General features: G+C 36.9%; 1 protein-coding gene across 4 annotated transcripts; it reads left to right on the top strand.

Moving 5' to 3' along the window:
- The first annotated feature begins 889 nt into the window (after window positions 1-889).
- Window positions 890-25825, top strand: LOC148853842 (polyribonucleotide nucleotidyltransferase). Of its 4 annotated transcripts, none has more exons than XM_088941964.1 (17): window positions 890-1216; window positions 1304-1652; window positions 3864-4019; window positions 4336-4506; window positions 5448-5573; window positions 5655-5816; window positions 5993-6112; window positions 10554-10691; window positions 10833-10995; window positions 14279-14404; window positions 14855-14985; window positions 15866-16085; window positions 16861-16944; window positions 18914-18993; window positions 22564-22707; window positions 24267-24983; window positions 25338-25825. In XM_088941964.1, the coding sequence occupies exons 2-17, from the start codon at window positions 1320-1322 to the stop codon at window positions 25440-25442; spliced, it is 2976 nt and encodes a 991-aa protein (XP_088798090.1). In that variant the 5' UTR covers window positions 890-1216; window positions 1304-1319; the 3' UTR covers window positions 25443-25825. The 4 variants fall into 4 exon arrangements, with proteins under 4 accessions (XP_088798090.1, XP_088798088.1, XP_088798089.1 ...); XM_088941962.1 differs by having other exon boundaries at window positions 892-1216; window positions 25325-25825; XM_088941963.1 differs by lacking the exon at window positions 890-1216 and having other exon boundaries at window positions 1223-1652.

The raw sequence follows: 25825 nt of genomic DNA, 5'->3' as shown, positions 1-25825 counted from the left end.
ATAGCAAAACAAAATATGAGTATTGAAGAATACCTGGTCAAGGTGAACTCACTAGAGCGGTCGCCAATGCCGGAGAAGGAGAGCTTGGGTGGAGGGGAGAAAAACAGGGTTAGGGGACGACCAATTCAAGTAGAGTTATCGATTGAAGGAGTGGGAGTGTAGAAATGAGGGTTTTGCCCTTTTGGACTAATGGGACAAACTAATGGCTGTTCCATTAGCCCCGCATGTGGGAAGCATTCTCACATGTGAATGAACTCGTATCAGATATCTAACTATTCATGACTGCACCTTTGATCGCTTTAACATATAACTTAACACTTTAATACCATATATCAGCATACACCATATCATCTAGATGTGCTAATAAAGAAAATGCTTATTACACAGTGAGGAGATCACGAGCCTAATTGGCATGTCTTTTTGGAAACATCTTTTAGTAGTTATAACAGTCAAATGATGCATTGAGCTTTTGCATGGAGATTTGAGTAGTTTGAAGTACATTTGGTAGATGTGCATATTTCCATGTTTTTTTTTTTGCATGATAACAAAACATAAAAGACTTGAGAAGCTTCATTTGAATTGAAGTTTCTTGAAATCAGTCCAAAATGGGCTTTTGGTGCATTTTTGGCATTTCGTCTTTTAACAGGTAGATTTTCCATGTACCAAATAAAAATTTATCGAAAATCAATATTTCCAACTTATAAATAGCCGAAAGACAAAAGACACGTCAAAAGAACCCCATATCTATGGAGGGCACCCCACAACATATCCATGTATTAGGAACATTTACCCACCACCTGTTCTCATATCTCTACTAATGATACACAGCTGTGTATTAAGAATATTTCCCCTTATCATTTATTCATTTATGGGGATATTTTCAATACATGATGGTGGTGCTCTACGGGCAGGGATGTGGAAGAACTAGTGCGTAGCAGATTCGGAGTGACCTTTGGCGTTTCCTCATATCGAAACCCCATAAAGCTATTTTCAAACGGGCGCCAAAAATAGCTTCACCAGCTCACTGCAAAGTCGATTTCTCGGCTCACGTAAGCTTAAGTATAGCTCTCCGAAATTTTCACCAAATACGGTTTCACAGCTTTCCGTGGGAGGCTTTACCAACGCCAGAAGCCGCTGCGTTATTAACACACTTGACAGTTTTGTATCGCAATTTTTTCATTTTTTTCAACGCGCTCCTTTAATTCGCGCTAAATCGGTAAAAACCCTTAAACCCTAAACCCTCGAATCGTCTGCGACCTCCTTGCACCAGTCCCCTCTCTCTCACTCCTTTCTGTTTTCTCAGGTTCAGAGCTGTTTTCATGGCAACTCTAGCAAGCAGGAGCAACCCTCTCCTCACATCCATACCAGCCTATCTCACTTGGAGAAGGTTTGGGTTCCGTAGCATCTGTAGTGGCCGTCTTGGATTCCTCTCTTCGTCTCCTACCGACGCAGAAACCCCGTCTGCCGGCACGAAATTACTAGAAACGTTTAAAGAGGAGTTTGAGATCGGTTCGCACTTAATTACTTTCGAAACTGGGAAGATTGCTCGATTCGCTAATGGTGCTGTTGTCATGGCAATGGACAAAACCAAGGTCCTTTCCACCGTTGCCTCATCCAAGGGAGACAATGTCAAGGATTTCTTGCCCCTCACGGTATGCGTCAATTTCCTTGCTTTCACTCTTCTTCTCCTTTTTCTTTATTCCTCTACTTCGTTACCATTTATTTGTTGCTTATCAACGCATTTTATCTTCCATCTGGGCCATTATTAGTTCGATGCAAAAGGGCTGAAAATTAGCTAAAATATTTCACGGCGCCTTAACTACAAAATACACATAAAGAAATTGAGTTCTCCCCTTTCCTGCATTCTCCTGCAAGTTATGTAGCAAGTTTTCAGATAACGAGAAAGAATTAGCTTAAATAAGTAAAGGAACAACTGCCATACAGCGAACTGCTACTAAATAGTATTATGAACGCCAAATTGATGCAATAGCAATGCTACGAAGTCAGCTAGCATGCAAAATGATACAGTTAAACAAGTATTGTACAAAAAAATTATTAAGAGAAGTAGCCCACAGAAGCAGCACATAGAACCGAGAAATCTGAAAACCACAATTGATTAACATTAAGAAGCTGCATGCATATGCCAAATATGCACTAGTGTTGTTCATGTTATAATATGTGATTGCCTAGGTGGTTGGCAGTTGCCTTGACTAAAAAACAAGGTGATCATGCCTTTTTAGATTACCTAGGGATTTTTGCCTAGCCTTCATTGGGTTGTAATGCATTGCTGACTATGGATGTCATTTTTCTTTGATGAACTATGTTGCCTGTGCACCTCAAATGGGGCCACATCTATATCTGATACTTAAAATTTTAAGTAGAAAAACGCCCTACTGTCCTGGATTGTACACGATTGATGACCTAAACGTCAGGGTCAGTGAGAAGTTTGACTCATCTGTTAGAGAGAATGGAGATAAGAAATGAAAAAGAGTAGGAAGTAAGGTTAGTAACGTTTGGTAATAAAAAAAAAAGAGAAGAATGGTTGATGCATAGAATCATGCCAGTGATCAAAATCACCAAGACAAATGAAAAATACCAATGGTCATTAGATGAGTAAGAAACTGCACAATCAATATCTTTTCATTCAATATTCATAAAAAAAAAATTCATTCACTATACTTGAATCTTGAGACATAATACAATGGGCAACCCCATTGAATTCTTGCTCTATTTAGAAGGGGACTTGAATAGAAGGTATCTAAAATTTGTTATGATCCAATTTTTTCATCAATCAACTAAACCAACCAGTATTTAGTTAATTGCAACAAAGATCAGAGCCACTTCACGCATATTGGTGGCTTACATTGATTCCCTTATTCTAAATTGTAAAAGTGATCAGTTGATGGAATGGATTGGAGGGGCAGACTGGCAGAGGGATTCCTTGCTGAAGGTGTCTGCTTAACAAATGGGATTGTCTATCTTGTATGGTTGTTATGATGTGACCCCTGGTGCCCATAATTATTACCAAGATGGTTTTTAACATTCTATTTCCTATCCTTTAAGAATTTTTTGTATGAGGTTATTTGTTAATAACCTTTGGTTTCTAGCCTCAAAGAGAACCCTAAATGCAACTAAATAATTCATTTCTTCTCTAAGGAAAGATACATTTTTTTCCTTGCAACTTTGTTTTCTCTTGAGAAGTGACTTTACAGCTGATTTTTTTTTTTTTTTTTGCCTTTTATTTGTCCTTCTCTTTTCATATCTTATTTCCATATCTTGTCAAATATCCTTTAGAGCTTCAGTGACCTATGTTACATGTGATCTTCTTTGTCATTGGATTGTCCTGTAGTACCATATCTTCTTCATAGATAAATCCATAACATATTGTACAACAAGGTAATTTTAGAGTTTGGGCATCATTTTGGTTCTCTCACTTTTTTTGCAAATTCGACCACTTGTTATTTTTGCTGTCAATGGGTCGGGGCTAGGTAGAACCAATCATGAGCCTAATTAATCAGTACAACATCACACAGGATCGTCCTGGTTAGTAGTTGGGTCTATTGGGTCCAGACCCGATTATACTGAAAACTATATTTGCTTATTTAAATAATAACTTAAAATTCAAGAACAAGAACTGACCCAATTATTAATTGGGATAAAATCATGGAACCAAAACCATTATAATCAGTTTGGTCAGTTTGGGCCCATCGGGTAGACCTGACCCATTGACAGCCCTAATTCAGAGAATCTTTTACATTGACTATGTTTGTAACTATTCCCTGTTATTTTTCTTGGTTTGTTAAGCTCTTTTACGTTGACTATGTTCACATGGCTAATTCAGAGAATCTCTTTCTTTTCATCAGGTTGAATATCAAGAAAAACAATTTGCCCAGGGGCTGATTCCTCATACATTCATGCGGAGGGAGGGTGCTCCGCAGGAACGTGAACTTCTGTGTGGTCGTCTCATAGATCGACCAATACGACCTTTGTTTCCTGCTGGATTTTACAATGATGTTCAGGTGTTTTTTATTGTCTAGGTTTTGATAATTGGTTTTTCCAGTATATTTTTGTCAAGCACTTTTTTCTTTTCGTTATCATCTTGTTTTTACTATTCCTTGATCAAGATCACTGGTTTTATAGGTAATGGCAAGTGTTCTTTGTTCTGATGGGAAGCAAGATCCAGATGTAATGGCAGCTAATGCCACATCTGCTGCTCTTATGTTATCAGATATATATATTGATAATTGGTTTTTCCAGTATATTTTTGTCAAGCACTTTTTTTTTTGTCATCATCTTGTTTTTACTGTTCCTTGATCAAGATCACTGGTTTTATAGGTAATGTCAAGTGTTCTTTGTTCTGATGGGAAGCAAGATCCAGATGTAATGGCAGCTAATGCCACATCTGCTGCTCTTATGTTATCAGATATTCCTTGGGGTGGTCCCATTGGAGTGATACGTATAGGAAGGGTATGCGGGGAATTTATTGTTAATCCAAGCATGGATGAGGTAATACATAAATCTTTTCCTAGTTTACTTGGCTTTTAGTGATCCTGCTAATAAAGTGATGTAAATAAATTATAAAATTATAATAAAGCGGTCCCATTATCATTGGACACAAAAAGGAATAATCAGAATTACAAAGCTAGCCATGTTGACCAAAGTAGTGGTAGCATCAGACTTACAAGGCCAGGTTATCAAAAGTATTGGTAGACATTGATTATCTCAAAAAATGTGTCTGTATTTGGAAGGGGGGGGGGGATTATTCGATCTTATTCAGTTTTATGTTACCATTGAGGCTCTCCTAAGAGGTGACAGCCATTTGCCTTTACTGCAAAATAACCAGAAGAGGGTAATCACAAAAAAAACCCCAAAAGAGGGGTCTTTTTCTCCTCTCCTCTTCTTCCATAATCTATAGATTTATAACTGGGAGGTGTTGGGATCTGCTGGGTTATGCTGAGCTCTGTCAAAGACCTACTGTGATGTTGGAAGATCCGGGGTTTGAAGTAAAAAGGAAAGCTGGTGTGGAAAACCATTCCTGCGGCTGTCCTTTGGTCTGAAAGAAACAATATAATCTTCTGTAACAAAATGAAAAACTCAGATGAGTTAGTGCAGTGTGTGGTTAGCAAGCTGATTTCTTGGGTGTCTGTAAACTCTGAATTTAAGCACCTGAATGTCCCTCAGTTGCTCAGTCTGTAATCTGAGTCGATCCTTGGCTAGTCCTCTTCTGGCTAGGATTCTGTTGTATCTTTTTCTTCTATTATTAATAAACTTTTGCCTTACGTTTCAAAAAAAAAAAAAAAAAAAAACTGGGAGGTGAGCATGAACTTAACCTAAGTAGGTTTAGAATTATTGGAAAATTGCATCAGTATCCTGAAGGTGTAGTCAGCCTCAGATATGCCTTCTGTTTGCCCTGTGTAAAGTTGATACTAATTTCAGCTATAATGCAGCTTAACTTAAGTGATCTCAACTTGGTTTATGCCTGCACACGAGATAAAACTTTGATGATAGATGTACAAGCCCGGGAAATCACAGAGAGAGATCTAGAAGCAGCATTTCGACTAGCACATCCTGAGGTGGGTAATAAGACAACTTGTCAATAGTGTCTCTTGCATTTGAAAGATCCTACTGAGATCTTTTTTTTTTTCTTTGTTTAGGCAGTAAAATACCTTGAACCTCAAATCCGATTGGCTGCAAAAGCGGGAAAGCACAAGAGGGATTATAAAGTATTCCTTGTCTCAGATATGACACTGCAGAAAGTCAAGGACTTTTCAGAGGCACCTATAGAAGCTGTTTTTACAGATCCCACGTATGGCAAGGTGCACCATAACCATTTTATTAATACTTTTTTACAACTCTTTCTCTCTCTTTCTCTCTCTCTCTCTCTTGTTTTCTGTTTTCTTCTTATCCATATGTTATTGTATCTTTGATAGTTTGCAATTTATGCATCTCCTGTCAAGTGTCAATTACTCTTTTATGTATAATGTGCTTTCAGTTTGAACGTGGAGAAGCCTTGGATAAAATTACACAAGATGTAAAGAGAATACTTGAGGAGGAATGTGACGAAGACAGCTTAAAAGTTCTACCAAAGGCAGTTGATGCAGTTAGGAAAAAGGTAACCTCTGCTGGTCATTTTATGGTAGTATCCATATTCTCAAATATATATGAGTTATTTATTTGTTTATTTTTTTTTATCTCATCTGGGTTCTAGTTTGCAACGTTGCATTTTGTTTTAATTTCTTAAATTATGACCGTATGTAAACCATGAAATATTCCACTCATTGTTGAGAATCGAGTTGGAAATTTTAGCATTGGTTAAGAATGACTCTCTTCAACCAGAATGAATTAAGAACTGATCTGCATCACCAAATCTATTTTGTTCATGGAGGTTTTTTGACACAAAGTATCATAGAACCTGCATGGCTTTTGTAGCTTTAATATTCTGCACTTAAGTTTTGCTATGAGGTCACTGTTTTACATGGGAAGAGAGTTGGGTGAATGCTATAGATTTATTGACTTTTCTCACATGGCTCAGATAATCTATTGGCTTTTGTTATTACCAATAAAAAAACTCATGGCTTTTCTTTGTAGTCATATGGGTAATTTGGTCAATTTACATATTTGATTGGAGGGGGGGTTGTCTGGTCATTATTTGGGTTCATTTAACATTTCAAAGTCATTGGATCAGTAGCAATTCCATAGTGATGCTGATTGCTGAAGGATATTCTGAGCTACAGTTGTCATAATCTTACAATTTACAACATCATTCATGATTCAAATCATGAATCCCAAGTGCTCCAATTCAAAACTCATGTCTAAATAATTTTCTGCAAAAGTTTCATGGTTACTGCTTGAAATCCTAATATTCGATTGTAAATCTTACTATTTATGTGATTCATGTAATCGAAATCAATTAAACTAAAGTTCTCTATTTTGTCATTTCTCTGTTTCTTTTAATTTTTTTGAAAGGGGTTTTTATGTTAAAATGCTTACTACAATATAATTTATTTAAGTTATTCAGGACCTATGTAGAAACCATATTGAATTTATTTCCATTCATGTGAAGTTAATGAACCATTGTATGTGGATTTGTTGACATTCAAGTTGATGTTGATTATATCATATTAGGATTCTAGTGTAATCAGAGGTGGGAGGAAGAGGTGATGACTCTTAGTTTTGATGGAAGTGCTTTTGGAAATTTGGGTGTGGCTGGAACTGGAGGTGTAATCAGAGGCGGGGATGGTGATGTCTATTGGTCTCACAGTGGACTAATTGGGATTGCCAACTCCACAAGGTAGGAATTTTGGCTGCTCTCATTGGACTTCTTAAGTGGCTAGGAAATTTTGCTAATACTATCAAGTGGCTAGGGGAAAAGGAGGATGGTCCTTGGAAACTAGCTCACTACCTGACTGAAGCTAGCGACATTCTGAATTCTATGGTTGTAAGTCTGTATTGGATGCCTAAGCAAAACACAATTGTTGATGGTCTAGCAAAGTCTGGTGCTAATCTGGAGTGTTTATGTAGTGATAGCTCTCTACATGTGCAGCCTTTAGTGGCTGGTGTCTTTTTGTTTCCCCGTGTACATCATATTATGTACTATTCCCTTTTAATGAATTTTAGTTATCTTTTTTCAAAAAAAATCCATGTTATATACATATATAGTTTTTAGGGAGGCTAATAAGTTGGAGGGATTAATGAGAAATTTTCTTTGGGAGCCAGGGGAAGAAAAAAGGATCATTTAATTAATTGAGAAATAGTTTATAGGAGTAAAGAGGAAGGTGGACTGGGTTTAGGAAATCTAGTTCTTAAGAATAAAGCTCTTAGGAAAATGGCTGTGGAGGTGGCCCATAGACAGGGAAAGGCTATGGCATGAAGTGATAACTAGTATACATGGCAGATTGCAAAATGGATGGGATGCTGGTGTATCGTGTCGAGCTATATTGGCAACTCCTTGGAAAGCAATTTAGAATGTCCTCCCTCAATTCCTCAATTTTGTCAGGTATGATGTTTGCTTTGGTAACTCTGTTTTGTTTTCGGATGACATTTGGGTGGGTAGCTTTGCTCTTAATGAGCGTTTTCCGTCCCTTTATTCATTTTCCCTCTAGAAGGAAAAAAAGTTGTCTCTCATTTTCTTTCAACACCTATCTCTTCCTTGAGCTGGGACTTTGAATTTCGTAGGGGATTAAGGGATCATGAGCTTATTTGTGTTTCAGACCTTTTGTCGCTTCTTGGCAGTGTTTTTTTGGGCCCTCTTTGATCAGATGTGAGATTATGGTCCCCTCATCCAAAAGGTTACTTCACTTGTGCCTCCTTTTTTAAGACCCTTTGCTCTTCCCCGGGACTGTTGGGTTTTCCAACTAAGGAGATACTATACCTGTTCCACCTAAAATTTATTATTTTCTGTTGGAAGGTGTTTTATAGAAAGATCAATACCTTGGACTGCTTCTAGAAGAAAATGCCTTTCATGTGTTTGTCCCCTAATTGGTGTGTACTTTGCAAGGCTACTGTTGAGGATTGCTCCAACTTACTTTTATCCTGTTCTTTTTCTGTTGCTCTTTGGGGTTGGATTTTGGCTTTGTTTGGGTGTAGGTGGAATCTGACCACAAATGTAAGTCAGCTATTTGATCCTTCCTTTTTTGTGTGGTCTACATAAAAGGTAGAACTATGTCGAGATGTGTTAGAGTGGCTGCCTTGTGGACAATTTGGGAAGAAAGAAATGCAAGGTAACTCCAAGAGAAGGAAAGAAGCGTTCAGGCTGTAGAGGAATGCATTTTGACTAGGGCAATCCACTGGTTGAGAACTCTGGACTCCTTTAACAATTGACACCTTTTCTTTTGATGATATTTGCAGAAACTGGATAGTTGTGGATAACAGCCATACCAGGAAGGACAGGATACCGGCAGTGTGGGTGCCTCCTTCTGAAGGTTGGGTAAAGCTGAATTTTAAGTAGCTAAGGCAATCTGGGCCCTTTGGGGATAGGAGGGGTTTGAGAGATAAGGACAACAGCATTTTAGCCTTGTTTTCAGGCCCCATGGGAATAGGAGACTCTAACAGAGCCGAGTTATTAGCGGTTGTACAAGGTATTCAGATTGCAGACCAACTAGGGGTTCATAATCTGGTAATTGAAGGAGACTCCAAAGTTGTTGTGGGATGGTTGACAAATCCAGGCTCAGTTATATGGTGATATAGGGACTTTTTAAGGAATGTTAATTGGTTTCAAAGGAGTATGACTATTACCTCACTTTGGGTGGGCAGAACAACAAATACTTTAGCGGATGGGTTAGCTAAGCAAGGGGCCTCAGGGGAACATTTATTTTGGGCAGCCCTGTAATTTTTTCTTTTAGTTTGATGTAAAACTTTGTTAGGAGAGGTAACAGCTCTTGCCTCTCTGTGGGTAGTCTGTAATGTTTTAACCTCTTGATCTGTTCATTAATAAAATTATCTTCATTTATCAAAAAAATATAAAGTTTTTAGTATATCTGTTTTTAATTTTCTGGCAATTTAATAAAAACAGAGATAACCTTATGATTTGTGATATACTTCATTATTCAATTTGATTTAATTCAACCTTCTTTACAATTTTTATATGCTTACAATTTTCAGAAGGCTCCCCGATTAATTATGTATTTTTGTTATATTTTTACTTTGAAGCTGAGTTGAACGAGTAAAGGAAAGTTGAAGTGGGATTTTTATTTCTCAAATTCTGAATTGCTTTTCCGTTTATCTTATTACTATCTTTTTTTTTTTTGAAAAAGGTGAAGTATAAGTGTATTACTTCCTCAAAGAATCGGCTGATTTACAAGTGTTGCTATTAGTTTTATACAGTAATAAAAAACCCATAGAGAGCATAATCAGGTAATATGTAGCTCTTTTTTAAACAACAGCCATGGGTAAGCATTTGCACTATTGCACAACATCCCTTGTTACTTCCGAAGTGTCTGCCTCCTTTTTGTCAAAAATTCTTTTATTGATAAAAAAATTCTTTTATTTCTCTCACCCCAAACTACCCAACAAATGGCTGAAGGGATGACATTTTAAATCCATTTTTTGTTTCTTGCTGAGGCCCTTCACTTGCCAGCTTTGAACACTTGCCTGCAATTTTTTTTTTGGGAAACCCCACATGATGTTAAGTCCTTTCAGAAAGTGTTAACACACCTTTGCACTAAATGGGCAGTGTATGGATAGATGATCCACCTGCGCCACCTCTTTGTGAAACAATACACAGTCATACACTCATACTGGGGTAATGCCATTTCTCTTCTTAAGAGTTGTCATCTGTTTATGCTTCTGTTCATTATTTCTGACCACAACATAAAGGCAACTTTTGATGGAATAGGGACCTGTCATTGCTTGTCCTGTCTGTGCCACAAGCCATCAGCTGTTTTGTGAATGATTTTACTAAAAAAACCTTAGTCTTATTCCATTTCCATTCCTCATATCCTTAAGGTTATCTTATTAGGTTGTTTTTTTTGAGCTAAAAGAAAACAGATTTCATTAAAAAAAGAAAGGGGGACATGAGAGTATGTGTAATCTGTGTGAGTGCCTCTTCTTATTAGGTTGTTCGTAGAAGGATTATTGAAGAAGGGATTAGAGTTGATGGGAGACGCCTTGATGAAGTTAGGCCATTATACTGTGAAGCTGGTCATCTGCCAATGTTGCATGGATCATCACTTTTTTCACGTGGAGATACTCAGGTTGATCTCTCTCTCTCTCTCTCTCTTTCCTTCCCCCCTCCACTCCCCCTTCCCACTTGGGTTTCTTTTGTTAGTGGAAAATTCAACTATGCAGTAGTGCTCTATCTTGCTGTATTAACCTTTGTGAAATTACATTTATAGGTATTGTGCACTGTTACACTTGGAGCACCGGAAGATGCACAACGGTTGGTTTCCTTGGTGGGTCCTCCAACAAAGCGCTTCATGCTTCACTATAGTTTCCCACCATTTTCAATTAATGAAGTTGGTAAACGTGTTGGCTTGAATAGACGTGAAGTAGGACATGGTGAGTTATTTTTTCTGTTGTCTTTTACAGAGCAATGCAAAGTAAAAAAACTGAATAATTGAGATTTTTTTTTGATAAAATGGGAAAGGGAATAGTTGAGATTGATAAATCAAGGATGCTTCCTATGATGGGTTTATTCTCTCCACGAATTTATGAGTTGATATTACAACTTGTACTGTCAATATATATGGCGCCAAACTTATTTGCAGCTCTATTCTGATTTGTAATGCCGTTTTTGGAAAAATACCAGTATCTCCTTTTGTTTACTTCATGGTTTTAAACTTCCACCAAAACTGAATTAATTCCATCAATTCCACTAGGGATGCAAATTAGGTTGGGCCAACCTGAACCAAGCCCAAGAAAGTAGTGCTTGTTTGAAGAATGGATTAGGGTTAGGATTGGAAAATGCAACCCAATGTAAAGGTGGGGTTGGGTTGAGGTTGATGCCTTGGGCAATTTCATTCAACCAAACCCAATGTATTACACTTGATATATTCTTTTTGGTTTTGTATGATGCATGTACTGATTTGTGTCTATAAATATATGTGAGAGGGGAAGGAGAGGATGCTGATGAAAGGTGGTATATTGTACTATAGTATTTTGTTTGCATCATTTGCACCGATAATTTCTGTACTTGCATGAGTATGGAGTCTGTGTCATGCATGTTATTGTACTGAACTCAATCTAATCTCATGGTTAGGTTGGTTTGCAGTTAGGAACCTTGGGTTGAAGATAGGATTGTGTTAGGGTTGAGGTTTTAGCCCACTGGGTTGGGCTAGTTTGACCACAGCCTGAGCGGCTGAGCCAATCTGGCCTGTGTTGCACAATTAACTTCCACCTTTATGGCTGTAGAAGTGAAACTTACCCCATAAAGCAGCATTCACCCATTTGCTATTCTTCTCACCCATTTAAAAGTTTTCACTCCTCATTGAGAGTCCTAACTCCAAACTGTGGTTGTCAAGGCGTATAGGCGATAATGGACTGCCTAGCATAGGAGTTACCTAGGTGAAAACTTGGGTTCCTGAATTTGCTCTACTACTATCCAAAACCGAAAGTGTCCAGTACTTCAGTCTTCATTGATAGTCATAGCTGTGGTTGTCAAGGCATGTAGGCAACAATGGAATACATGACCTAGGAATTACCTAGGTGATAGAATTTGACAGAGAAAAACAAACTAAGTTCTAGTTTATTCGCTAATTTTATATACCAATCAACATGCATATAAATTAAAAAACAACAATTCTTTTAACTAAATAACACTGAAATTTATTTAAAAATGACATAGTAACATTTTATATTTATTAGTTTCAATGTTTAAAAAGCAAAATTATAATACATACAACAAGTGTTAATAGAAAATTTGCAGGTAACAAAAGCTATTAGCAACTAAAGAAGGCAATAATTTTATACCAATAAAAGATGTAATAGAGAGAGTGAGTGTTATGAATTGCAGAAAGAGTGGGTGTTATGATTTCTGTGGACATGCTACCCCCCGTCTTGTGTAGCACCTTTTCCGTTTTGACTCCGGATTTCCTACCCACTACAATTCCACCCATACCTACCCACATACATCTTAGCCACATATGGGGAACATCTCATGCTCTTACATATTATTATGCATGAGATGTTCCCAATGCATGGAGGTAATGTTTTGTGAGTAGGTGTGGGCAGAGTTCTTGTGGGTAGGCAATCCAAAGTCTTCCGTTTTATCAAAATAAGAAAAAAAAACAAAGCTGATTAAAATAGCGGAAAGCAAACTAAGGAGTCCCCCTTGTTCTATTTCATGTGTGTATTTTTTTTTGATGAATCTATTTCATGAGTGTACAAGACACAGAAACTGCAGAAACAAGAAAAAAAGACGAACTCTCCTTCTCTTATTTTCCTTTCTTTGTTTAGAAAATCCTTGGATATTTTATTTTTCAACAGTAAATCCTAAAATACAATAAGGTGTTTGTCTTGTAATTTATGTTGCATAGGCAGGCTCTTGGTTGTCTAGATAGATGCCCATTTTATATAACTCATGGCATTTTGGCTAGGCACCACACAGGGTGCCTTGTCGCTTAGGTAATGTGTTGATAACTATGGTCTTAGGTGATTCAGCTAATGCTTTGATGTAGGAATCTGGATCTGGACCTTGGAGATTGGAGGCATTTTCACTTTCTTATAAGTTCTGTCATATTTATCCCATATTCCTAGGGAGCTGTGGCCTGTGTGTGGTAGCAGATGGTTTGATTGGGGCCAGTTTGGGAACTGGGAAGAACCTTTTTTGTCTAGTGAAAGTTCTATGTCTAGCTAATTCTTTTGCTTCAAGGATGGGGCTGCATAATACATTTTGCACTCATGTACATCTTCCCATTTACATCTCTTTAAGGGATGGTCCTTGGGAGGGTCAGACTGGATATGGACCAAACCCTCAACATTTTCTTTTCTTTTTTTTTTTTTTTTTCCTAACCACACAGTGGCTGTTCTCAGACTTGCATTCTCATGCTTGTCAGCCCAAATTTTACTATTGCACCAGGCAATAAGCCCTGTAGTTTAACATCTTTCTGACATATCTAATTTGATTTCTTGGTTACATTATTAAAATGTAATAATCTATGGTGATGTCTGATTTCCATGTTGACTATATGAAAACCAGACGTTGAATGCAAAGTTCAAAATTTTGACATGATACACCCCATATTGGGTGTATTGTATCGTCTTGGCAGGTGGCCAATACAGCCTTTTCAAAGCATTTTAAGGAAATTAAATAACATTAAAAGAAGCCTCTTCTGAAATTTTGAAAAGAAAACTAAATAAAATGATGTGTTAGGTACAAAGTACCGATACACCTTCCGGCGTATTGGGGTGTATCGATACTTTGAGCCTTTGGTTGAATGCAAGGTTCAATGTATTCTCGGTTATATTACTTTAAACCTTTGTTATATTACTGATTTAGTTGCCCTGTTTATTTTCAGTTATACTGATTGTTATTCTACAAAAAGCTGTTTTACTTTCAACTATATATTACTTGATATTAAGTTCAAAAGGAAGAGCTACGTCCTAGTTTCCATAAGAGGCTTAGAGGCCTGCATTTTTCATGCATGAACAAACATCACATTGAGAGAAACATTAGCAAATTTATGTGCTTTGATGGCTCAGAGATATTGAAACATCTTCTTTTGTTTAAGCATTTACACTATTTAATAGTTGTGCTTATATGCTGCCCATAATTTCTGAGCATTGTGGAGTATGTTTTTAGATTTTTGATAACTGTTAAATTTCGTTTTTTCATTTAATTTAGGAACCCTTGCGGAGAAAGCATTGCTTGCTGTTTTACCTCCTGAAGATGATTTCCCATATACTGTTCGTGTCAATTCTGAGGTCATGGCTTCTGATGGCTCTACCTCAATGGCAACTGTCTGTGGAGGTATCCTGTTAAATTGCTCTCTTGTGAGCTTCCATCAGATGTTCAACGTTTCATTGTTATGTATTTGCTTATTTATCTTTGTTATTAAATAGATTCGTTCTGTTTGCTCTTCCATTGGTTGTTAAAATTTTATGGTGGGATCTCTAAGAATTATAACATGGATGATGTGATTTCTCTAGTGATTCACTGAAGAGAATATGGGATAATGTGCATGTTTTCGTCGGTGGCCAATAAAACAAATATTTTTGTCGGTGCTGAGAAATGATTTATGCAAAATGTCAGGTTGCTGAGATATTTTCTAGGGCTCTTATCACTGGATGACTTTAGATATATCTCATACACCTGTTTTTTTGGTTTCAATTCTAGTTGTGCTTCTGTTTTCCTGATCATTTATTGATGTAAATATTTGAGATGCGGAAATTTGGCTTACAGTTATTATGTCCTTTGTAGGGAGTATGGCTTTGATGGATGCTGGTATTCCATTACGAGAACATGTTGCAGGCGTTTCAGTGGGTCTTGTTAGTGAGGTTGACCCATCTACTGGTGAGATTAAGGATTATCGTATACTAACGGATATTTTGGTAAGTCTTTTCTGAGCTAGTTTGAATTAATGTTAAAAAGAAAACCCAATTTAAACCTTCGTCTGCATAGGCTGTTACAACAAAAACAAGTGCATCTACCAGACTCTTCCAATCAAGAATTAGCACCCGTTTAACTTCAGCACCAAAAACCACTCAAATGTTGCCTGACCTGTGAATCCAAGATGTGTTTGAGAGGGCATCTTGAAATTAGAGAGGCGTACCTATTCATCACTGAAAGTGAAATATGACAAGATTGACAATAAAAACCTCCAAAATCCAAAGAATGACTGGCAAATAACAGTAACCAAAAGCCTCTTCAGTCATTCAAAGCATGTTCTTTACCCCCTAGAAGTATTTCCCTTACTGTTACTAACTCTTCCAGTTAGGATCTCGAGGGAAAACTATCTATATTGTGAGATTCATCCATCTTAGCTGAAGGTTAGACTCTTCTGTTAAAGACAATGGATGAGCAAAATTTTCTGCTATCAAGTATGTATGTTATTGGTGTTAGAATAGAAGTTTCAAGACATTTATACTGAGCACTGTTATTTTTGTTTTTTCTATTTGAAATTTTAATACCATCTTTTGTATGGAGAAACATTTGAAACTATGTTAACTGGACAAGTCAAGCTCATCACTGAACAAGGTTATAGACGTGGAATTTGTTCTAAAAAATTGGGATGTCCAACATGGCACTGAAAAAAAACACGACACTCATGTAAAGGTATCTGGGTTAGCTTAGTTTGCAACACACACTAGGCATAAAATTGGTCCTTAAGTTTTGAGTCATGCTTTTTTGTTTCCAATGAGCTTGTAAATGATATGTCTTGTAATTCCTGTTATTAGATGCTATGTGACTTTTTGCATATGAATTCTATAGGGTCTGGAAGATCATCTGGGAGACATGGATTTCAAAATTGCAGGCACAAGGAAAGGAATAACAGCAATTCAGTTGGATATTAAACCTGCTGGAATACCCTTGGATATCATCTGTGAGAGCTTAGAAGCTGCACGCAAGGGACGCCTTCAAATCCTTCAACACATGGAGCGAGAAATAAATGCACCCCGTACTCAAGATGATAGGAACTCTCCCAGATTAGGTTGAAAGCTTCCATTTAATTGGAATTTGAAATTGGTACTGATGTGTATTAGATGGAACAGCAACTAGGGTGGGCCAACTCAAGCCTGAGCTTTTGCACTGGCTGGGCTTGGAAAATTGGGTGTGATCTCAACCTGAGGGTTGGGCTTGGGTTGAGGAATTCGGTAGGCTACTATGACCAAGCCTGGCACCATGCCAACCTGAACCTGCTTGACCTTCTATAATAGATTTATCTAATCGACATCTAAATTGTGTATCAAAGCCAAGCATGTATGTGTAAATCATATATTTACACTATTATGTACACTGTAGAGTACTCATGCACACACATGTGCAAACACATGCGCATGTTATGCATGCTATGTGTATTCTTATATATTTTTTTTGTGACTATACATAATACATATACACGAGTTCCTGTGTTATGTAGTAATATTTATATTAGTTTTTGTTTTTATTTTTCTGATTTGGAGTATAAAGTCCCAAATGAAAGGTAGAGGTGCACAACACAAGTGAGAAAACTTTCAAATCCAATCAACCTGCTCAGGTCTGAGCCCAATCTAAGCTCTATTGTGCTTAGCTTAGCATGGGCTTTGGTTGTCCGACTTGGTCTTTTATCTTGGGTTGGGCCTGATCCAGGTCTTAGGGTTGGGCCTGTATTCAACGTTAAACCTGACCCAACCTGCCCAAGTTGCACTCCTAGTTTTTGACCCCACAACTTGGCTCTCTAAGTTTGCACTTTGATTGACATATTGACAATGTCTATTCTTCTGCAGCTACACTGAAGTTCAGCAATGATTCAATCCGGCGCTTTCTTGGGCCTCAAGGTGTTCAAAAGAGAAAGATTGAACAAGAAACAGGTCTACTATAAACTTGATCAGGCTTCTTATATGTTTCCAAAATTCTGAAACAATTCAAAAGAGTTCCAAACTGCTTATTGAACTTCAAAAGGCATTGGTTTTTGGGTCAGTGGTCGCAATGATGTGCTGAGTGTACTTGCTCATTGACCCTTGTATATAGGAAATCCTAAAGGCATAAAAATAGAAAAACGGAAAAAGAAAAACAGGGCAGATTGTTTTGCTTTGATTTCTCAGTTTGTTTTGTATTTGGGTGATGACTTGTCACCCTTCAAATTGTAAACCTCATTTGCTTTAATAAAAAAATTTCTTCACTTATCAAAAAAAGCAGGGCAGACTGTATAATAAAAAAAGAAAAAGTAGTAGTGGAGAAGGGGTTTGGTGGAAGATGCCAGTCTAAGTTGATGGATGCCTAGCATGTCTGTATGTAATTCATTCTTTGTTCTTTTTCATATTGAAAAAAAGTTATCCATCAAAAATAAAATAAGGAAAATGGGGAAGGCTGTACTTATCATGAAACTATGTGTAGCTATGCAAACAGAGAAGGAAAACAAGGAAAAAAGGGAGGTATGACTAAGGGGCTGTTTGATAATTGCTGATCTGGTTGAACTGAATTGCTATTTTCTTGTCTTTTAGTGGACAAAATATTCATATGTAGGGTTAAAGTAGTCATGCTGACATGCCTTTCAGCTCAACCTACCTAGTGTTATAAGGAAGCAAATGTCCCCCTAATCCTATCTAAAAGAGGAAAGAAAACTAAGCAATTGAACAAGAAAGCTTCAGGGAAACTGTCAAAAAAATACCAAGAGATTGCTAATAATGATATTTTTTTATGGGTTTCTTCATTTGCATCTCTGTTCTATATTGGAACTTCTTAAAGGTCTCAAGGTTTTGGTTCTTGATACCTATGTTCTAAATTGCTCCAATGACGAGCAACACCTTTGCATTGTCATCTTCTTTCTGTCTTCAGGTATATTCATGTCATTACTATTGATTAACCCATTCACACAATTAAAGCTCTCAATCCAGTAGAGCACTCATTAGAAGGCTTACTTGTTCTGGTGGTTCAGCTGTTCATTCCAGTCATGGCCTCTTAATATTTGTTCAAGGATCTCTAAGGCAGATTGCAGCAGCTTTTTTTTTTGGTGCATCTGGCAGGAGAGAAATGCAAGTTTATTCAAGAACAAAAGTAGTGGCTCTACCAGCATGGTGTATCAGAAAATTTTGACAAAAAATCTCTTGGCTTGCTAGTTGCTATGGGCAGTGTGTTTAAGGATAGAAATTAAAATTCTTTTTTGTTTATGATAACCATTTTGTAAAGCAGGGTTTAGGGGTATAGGATTGCATTGTCAGTGTTAGTAGATCCCTGTGTACCTCAACTTGTTGTACATGCTCTTTGTCTATTTAGTGATACTATATTATGTCTTGGAGAGTTTTCACCTGTATGTTGATTGTGATTTTTGATAGCTTCCAATCCTTTTGATCTATAAAATTTCTTGTTATTTCTTTTAATCTTGTCATTACTGACATATGTATGTTAATGCTTCTTAATACAGTTTATTGTGCTTTTCCTGTGTATTTTGTAAAATAGAATGGTTCTTTGTTTTTTATCATGAATATATGTCTGATTTAGTTTTTCATTTATCATGTCTTTAGCACCTGCTTTCATATCAAGTACTGTACGTTAGACTTTTACCTCATGGTGGCACTGTCAGACAAAACCACTTTTAATGCTTGCTACATGCCAACATTTATGGAATGCCTACATAAGTATATTATTCAAGTTTATTCTCATGTAATTATGTATGCATGTTCTTTAGTCATAGCTACAACTTCCTGATTGCGCACAATTGGGTGAAGAATCAACATGCTGAATTGCTGATGCGGTTTTATATTTATAGGTCATTGCAGTGATTGGGTTATTTTAATTACCACTTTTGCGGTTCCTTTAATGTATGCTTTTCGAATTTAGGTGCAAAGATTTCTGTGAGTGATGGAACACTAACCATACTTGCTAAGAATCAAGCTGTCATGGAAAAGGCACAAGAAAAGGTATTTTAGTATTTATTTATTTTATTTTCAGAAAAATTATCTAAGTTTTGGTAAAATTTGTTTAATTTTTCCTAAATGAAACTAAAAAATAACATCCGTTTAAAAATATCAATAGTAATTCTGCATTTCTTTTGGACACTACTTATTTTCTTCTTTTCCTCAATTTTTTTTTTTGCATGCTTTCGTTAGATTTATTTGCATCATTGTAGATTTGTTCCTTTATAAATATATTAATTATTGATTAGAAAAGTATCCACGCTGAATATTGATAAAAAAATCTCCATGCTGAATTTATCCATTTGTTCTTATTCTGGTAATACATATTGACAATTGATGATTGTACTAGTGAGGAGTGAATTCGTATATATAATTCCCCAATGATTCAGCTGAAGACATGGTCCTAGGCAGCATGAAATGGCGAAGAAGTTTTCGTGTAGCTGTTGGGATGAGGCTTAGTTAACTCATTTTAGTTAAGCATTATACTGTTAGCCGATTCCACTGGTTTGGACAACTAAGAATGCTGTGTATGAAAAAGGTATTGCAAGGAAGGATTTTGAGATTGATGAATAGAGAAAAACCATGAGAATATTGATGCTTATAGTATTTTAAAGTCAACCTTAGCCATGCCTAGGCTCACAGGTGATACTAATTTTGTGCAGTGTTTTCAAACTACTGTTAACCCAGACAATCAGGCTGTTTAACCTGCCACTTGGCAAAAATACTGGTTCTGTGTTCTGCTCAAACCTACTAGAAGCCCAAAAGCTATTGGCTTCGCCAAAAAATCGCTGACCCAGGCTGGGCTAAATGCCAAGAGTTCAACACCAGAGCTGGGCTAAATGTTCATTATGATCATGTTTTTAGAGAAGCCAACACTTCAGCAGACTGGCTTGCTAACCTTGGTCATGAGGGTAGGGAAGAAGTTTCTAGTTTGTTGAGCTGGTTTTTTGATTACATCTATTTCTGTGATTTCTGGGGAAGGGCTACTCCCCAGTTTGTGTAGCCTGATTTTTGCCCATCTTACCAAAAAATGATCACTGAACGAGACTGTTAACGAATTGGTCAAACCAGCCAATGTGTCAAACAGAGCAATCCCTTTCTTAATCCCTCCATGAAAGTTCTTGTGAATGTAAATGAGAGGGGTGGGGCCGGTTGGCCCATTTTGGCATGCTTGGCACTCATTTTGTATATACCATATTCTCTATTCATATTCATAAAAGTCACAATGATAGTAGCGGAAAAAAAAAACTTGAATAGGTAATTTACCATATTATAGGTTGTAGCTATGGTTGTTATTTTAAACAGTTTAGCCTATGTAGAACTTGTGTCTACATGACTGCAACCTGTGTTGATAAAAGATGCTCTAACCAGTTGATCCAACAGAGTTTTATTTCTTTTAGAATTAAATTTGCATGTTGTGTATATTCTATTTATTTCTTTTCATAGGTGTCACTTCTTTTCGTTTATACATATTGCCTTGTTCATCATTCGTTAGGCTCTAGTAATCCCCTATGCTTTGGCAGTACTGTAACTTTTAAAACACTAGATGAAGATTTGATGAACATCACATGTTTGGTGGTACTTGGTAGCAACTGTAGCATGCTCAATATTCTGTTCTTGTCAAAAGAAGAATATGCAGTTTTTCAGTGGAAGCTACAATAAGAGCATGTCATGAGATCTCTAGGTGTGCTGCTATAAGATAGATTTGAGTGTGAACATGGTGCTCTTCATCCCAAGTAGCAAGTAGTTCAAATTTTGATGATGTTCTTTGAGAAATACAGGGAATTCAGCTATAGATGGAACTTTTGGAGATTCATAAGTTGTATCAGATGAACAAATTCTTGTTGTCTTCTTCTGCAAAGAAGGAAAGAAACTAAGAAAGAAGGAAAACAGATATATTAATGGTGGAGATGAATAATTTTGGCAGGTGACGTGAGACATTCTTTTGGAGAAGGGCTAGGGGTAGAGTAAAAAGCATATGGGTAGAAGTAGTAAGAATGGACATGACATTAAACAGAATGGAATGGTGAAACAAGATTCATGTGGCCGACCCCTTATAGTTCGGACAATGCTTGGATGATGATGATGACATTCCATTGGAGAAGTTTGAGATCTTGCATATCTGGTGGATATCTCAATTCACTTGGATCAGAAGTTTCACAAATACATCAACTGAAAGCTTTAGTGTGGCCTCGAGGGGGCACCCATTCATTACTCAACATGATGGATTAAGGGTCTAGTGTACATTTAAGGGTTTCTTTCTTTTTTTTTTTTTTTCTTTTTTATGAGAGGAAGGAGGACCTTTAGACTAGGTACTGGTATACATGTATGTCTGGCCACTTTTTTTGTCATCTTTTTCTTTTTTACGTAACATTTCTTGTTTTCATTTTTATTTATCATTTGTAAAGAGTTAATGTTACTGATATAAAGAAGAGAGAAAAAACAATAGGTTCATAAAACTGATGTTAACAATGCAATGAAGTGATGATTAGTCATTTGTCTCTAGTCAATGCAACGACTAATTGGTATTCGGTGCCTAGGTGCTGACTAGTTGATGAAAAAAATATGTTCTAAATTTAAGATATTGATGCAATCTTATAAATAAGTTGTTTCGGACTACAATTATGCAATAAAAGAATGATATCAAACATTTATTTTATGGTCTTTTTTTCGCAAACATAAGAAAGCTAGATTGGATAGGCTAGGATAAAGAATTACAATTTTTGTTTTCCAAAGAAAGACTGCAACCATAACTATTCAATGAGCCCTTTGTTTGTGGCAATTTTGTACCAGCACACCATTGATAGAAAGAAAACTTGAAAGAAGTCTTCCATTGCCTTCTTTTATTTTATGTCTTTCTCTAATTTATATCCCATTGGCCAATCATGTTCCAGCAGAAATACTCACAAATGTATAAGGCAACAGCATGGATATACCGAAGTATAAGCATATTCCATATTATTTAAAATATTGCCTGTGGTTATCAGGTTGATCGGTTGACCTAGTTGATGCTTAGTTGTGCTAAGTGACTGAGTCATGAGTATTGACCTGTTAGTTTGTGATGTAGTTAGTCTGTCCCTCAACTGACTAGTAGGTTGATTGTTTGATGACTAGTTTACGCTTTGATAACACTGAATGAAACCAGAAATGAGTGCTTGCTAAGGAATCTAGGGTATCTTAAGCTGACTATAGAAAATGATGAGGATGGCTTAGATGTTAGGGTTATTTGCAAACAAGAAACTAATGAACATGCGTTAGAACTTAGAAATGAACTGCTGCAAGTAGAATTCTTAGGACAAAGGGGAAGGGCCAAAGCGACATTATGGAAGTTGCTGGATATTTCATGGTGTTTGCATCATGTTGTGTCTTTGGTAGCATTTTATTTTGATACTTCGAGATGGTATACTCTATTGTGTGGCATTATACTGTCTTTGAATACTCTGGTAGTATGCCCTTGATAACATTTATCAGTGCTTTTCAAGGAATATAATTGTAGATAGGTTTTCAGGGAATATAGTTGCATCTTATTTTTTGTTATTTAAGTAATAATTTATATGAACATTTCTTGCTCAGATTGATTTTATCATTGGACGTGAGATTGAAGTCGGAGGAATTTACAAAGGTGTTGTGTCCTCCATCAAGGAATATGGTGCTTTTGTGGAGTTTAATGGTGGCCAACAAGGGCTCTTGCATATCTCTGAATTGTCACATGAGCAGGCATGTAAATCAGGTGCTCCTTTTAGGAGCAGATACCTGTTACTTCTTTTCATAAATTTGTTTTCTTGGATATTTCTTATTGCATTCATTAAGTTATGACAGGAGAATAGTGGATTTGTAGTGTCATTTTTTGCCATTTCGGTGGATTGTGGAATGGAAGATGTTCTCTGTAGTTTGATTTTCTATTCATTCCATCTTTCAGTTCTGTGTTTCCACTTCCACCCCTGAATACAAACACAGCGAAGGGAAGAGGTGGCACTTTGCTGAATTCTTTGCATATATAGCTATCCATGTTTGGACCATGCCAATATGTGGACTGCTTCCTCAGGTGGATGCTGGTTCTTAAATAAGGACTGCTTCCTCAAGTGGGTATTGGCTCTTAAATATTCTGGCATTCTACACTCGCCTCCTTAAGCCAAAATGTGGCAAAAAAGAAGCATCACTGAAGGATTATTTGTTTTTCTGTTAAGCCACTTCATCTACCATAAGATAAAATAATTCCGTGATAGGAGAAGGAAAGAATAAGCTACCTCCAATGGAGGTTGTGAACTTTCTGAATGGGAAAAGGTGGTTTCCTGCTCTGTTCATTTCTGAAGAAAGAACAAAAAAGGTTCAAATGTCAAGCACCTGTTGAGTGAAGCAGTACAAATTAGAAAAAACATCTTGGCTGTCACAGGTGCATCTGAAATCTGATAGCATGGGAGATTCTTTGACCATCCAATCTCTAACCTTTTTATAGTATTACTGAACTGAGTGTGCCTGATAGTCCCAAATTTGGGTTTTAGAACCTGACTCATTAAGAGGTTGGAATGCCTCTTTGATTACAAGAATGTGAGGGAATCTTTTTTCCAGTCACTGAGGTGACTCCTAAATCTCAGATAAAAAGCTGCTTTGTTGGGCCTTTCAACATAGTAGCTTCTGATCCTTGTCTTCCTGTTTTCAGCTTAGTGTACAAGTCAGGGACAGGTCAAGAAGTGGTCTCTTGTTTCAACATGGTTTACAACAAATGTGAATATCATCCAGTTTGTATTTTATTCCTTTTATAAAAGAGATGTTTTCTATTCCTTCCTAATAGCATGTTGTTGTGGCTGCTTCGTTCTTTTAAGCTATTAGTTTCCTCATAACACTTCAGGCTTTGAGTTGAACTGCCACCACTCTTTCCCTACTAGAGATGTGTTGACTAGCATTAAGTGCCATATGTGCAAGCACCCGTCAATTGGAACTTAGAAGAGAGCATAACCTTTTCCATAGTGATGGGATGATCCTTTATTCATCCTTCCATCCCTTCTCCAAGAGGTTTCTCTGTAGCTCTTCTATATGCAGCTGACCCAATATAGTTGGGATAAGGCTTGGATGATATACACACAGACATACACTTACACATGTTAGTTTGAGATATTGCATCTTAATAACAATACTTCTAAGTGATTCTTCATTTTCATTGTGCTTGTTTATGTATTCAAGTTGTCTTTTGACAATTTTGTTATGATGATAAATACCTTCTTTCAGATGATAATATAAACTTCTTACAAATTTCATTTCTATTGTCTTTTCTTCAGGTCTCTCGTGTTTCTGATGTAGTATCTGTAGGCCAACAGCTGTCACTTATGTGCATTGGGCAGGATGTGCGGGGTAATATTAAATTATCTCTTAAAGCCATTAAACCCCAACCTGAATCTGATATGAAGACTTCCCCCAAGGAATCTGCCCCCTCTTCAAAGCAAACATCTAATATTTGGGCACCATTAGAAGGCATGCCTAGCTGCCAAGAAATCCAGAATTCTACTGCAGAAGAGATTCCGGTCAACAAAGATGAGATTAGAGAAGAAAATTGCACCTCTCTCTCTCCACCATCAATTCTAATTAGGAGTGCAGCAGAGTGTGATGAAGAGGAAAGATCTGGGCTTAATCAGAATTTCCCCCTGAAAAATGGGATGACTACCTATAGACTTGTAAGTAATTTGGAAAAGGATCATCAGTCAAAACCATTTCCACCTCTCCAAAATGGCAAATCACCTGTTTCACTTTTCTCTAGTCTTTTTTCCCAAAGAAACGTCAAGTCAGAACATGCCAAACAAAAACAGGCAGGGACAGAGTCTGATCATACTCATGCACCAGTGCAAAAGAATGTATCTAAGGAGGCTGTTGACACTGCTCGTAAGACAGCAAAAACTATAAAGCTCAGTGACAAATTTACTGCCAAGGTTTATCAGATACGTGTCCATGGGTTAGTCCTTGACTTGGGTGGTGGAATCCGTGGAATGTATAAATTTGAGGTATGCATTATCTGACCATGTAATCTTATTAAAAAAACTTTTCTTGCTATAGTTTTGCACGGGAGGATGAACTTGCTAATTGGGTTGTTTAGATAAGAATTCTAGATGTCCTGCTCATCTTCACATAGCAAATTGCTATGGAACCTGATAAGGCATGTGTTTCTTTTGTCCATTTATACCTGGAAAAAGTTTCAGTGCATAAATATGCGGCTTTGATGCTCGTGGATATTAATTTTCTTAATATCTGTGGGGCTGAAATGTTTGTTTACATTTTCAAGTTAATGCCTTCCAATTCCTTTTGTGTGTGTTCTTTGCATGATCAGAACATCTGTTTCTCACAGCTAATGAATGCAGGAAAATGGCAAGAAGAATTACAAGGTTGGGGAGGAATTGCGAGTTCAGTGTTCAAGTTTCTCTACAAAGGGAATTCCAGTGATGTCTTTATTGGTAGATGAATAATAGACCTTTTGAAATTTGAATATTGCTTCATGGATGGTATTCGACAAGAGAAAACCAGTGGAAAAGAGTCCCATGGTTTGCTTAGTTGCCAATCAGTGGCAGAAATTTTGCAGATAATTGGCGGAGTTCAAGCTTGTACATATTCATAGATCTTCAAATAAATTAGGGTTTTGTTAGTTTCTCTTTCTCCTGTTCTTTGGAGAAAATATATCTTGGTACGGTTGGTAGCTTTGCTAGATTTTCTAGCTCCTTATTCTCAAAAATATTTTTCTAGCAAGTTTGAAACGGCAAGGAACTTGTTTGCCTTGCTTGGTTGTCATGTAGGTTTGTTGTACATTTTGCTTCTAATTGATAATTAATGAATTATCAATGAGTTTTTGGCT

Source organism: Nelumbo lutea, chromosome 4 (assembly GCF_056320005.1).
Source record: "Nelumbo lutea isolate HS-2025 chromosome 4, American lotus-T2T, whole genome shotgun sequence".
NCBI lineage: Eukaryota > Viridiplantae > Streptophyta > Magnoliopsida > Proteales > Nelumbonaceae > Nelumbo > Nelumbo lutea.
The sequence above is the reverse complement of the archived record's forward strand: the minus strand, read 5'-3'. Positions and strand labels throughout refer to the sequence as shown.

Bases quoted from the DNA above. Each gene is read 5' to 3' on its own strand.
- LOC148853842 (XM_088941962.1), top strand. From the start codon at position 1,320: ATGGCAACTCTAGCAAGCAGGAGCAACCCTCTCCTCACATCCATACCA. The intron at 1,653-3,863 runs GTATGCGTCAAT...TCTTTTCATCAG, and splicing joins AGGATTTCTTGCCCCTCACG to GTTGAATATCAAGAAAAACA. The intron at 14,405-14,854 runs GTATCCTGTTAA...TGTCCTTTGTAG, and splicing joins AATGGCAACTGTCTGTGGAG to GGAGTATGGCTTTGATGGAT.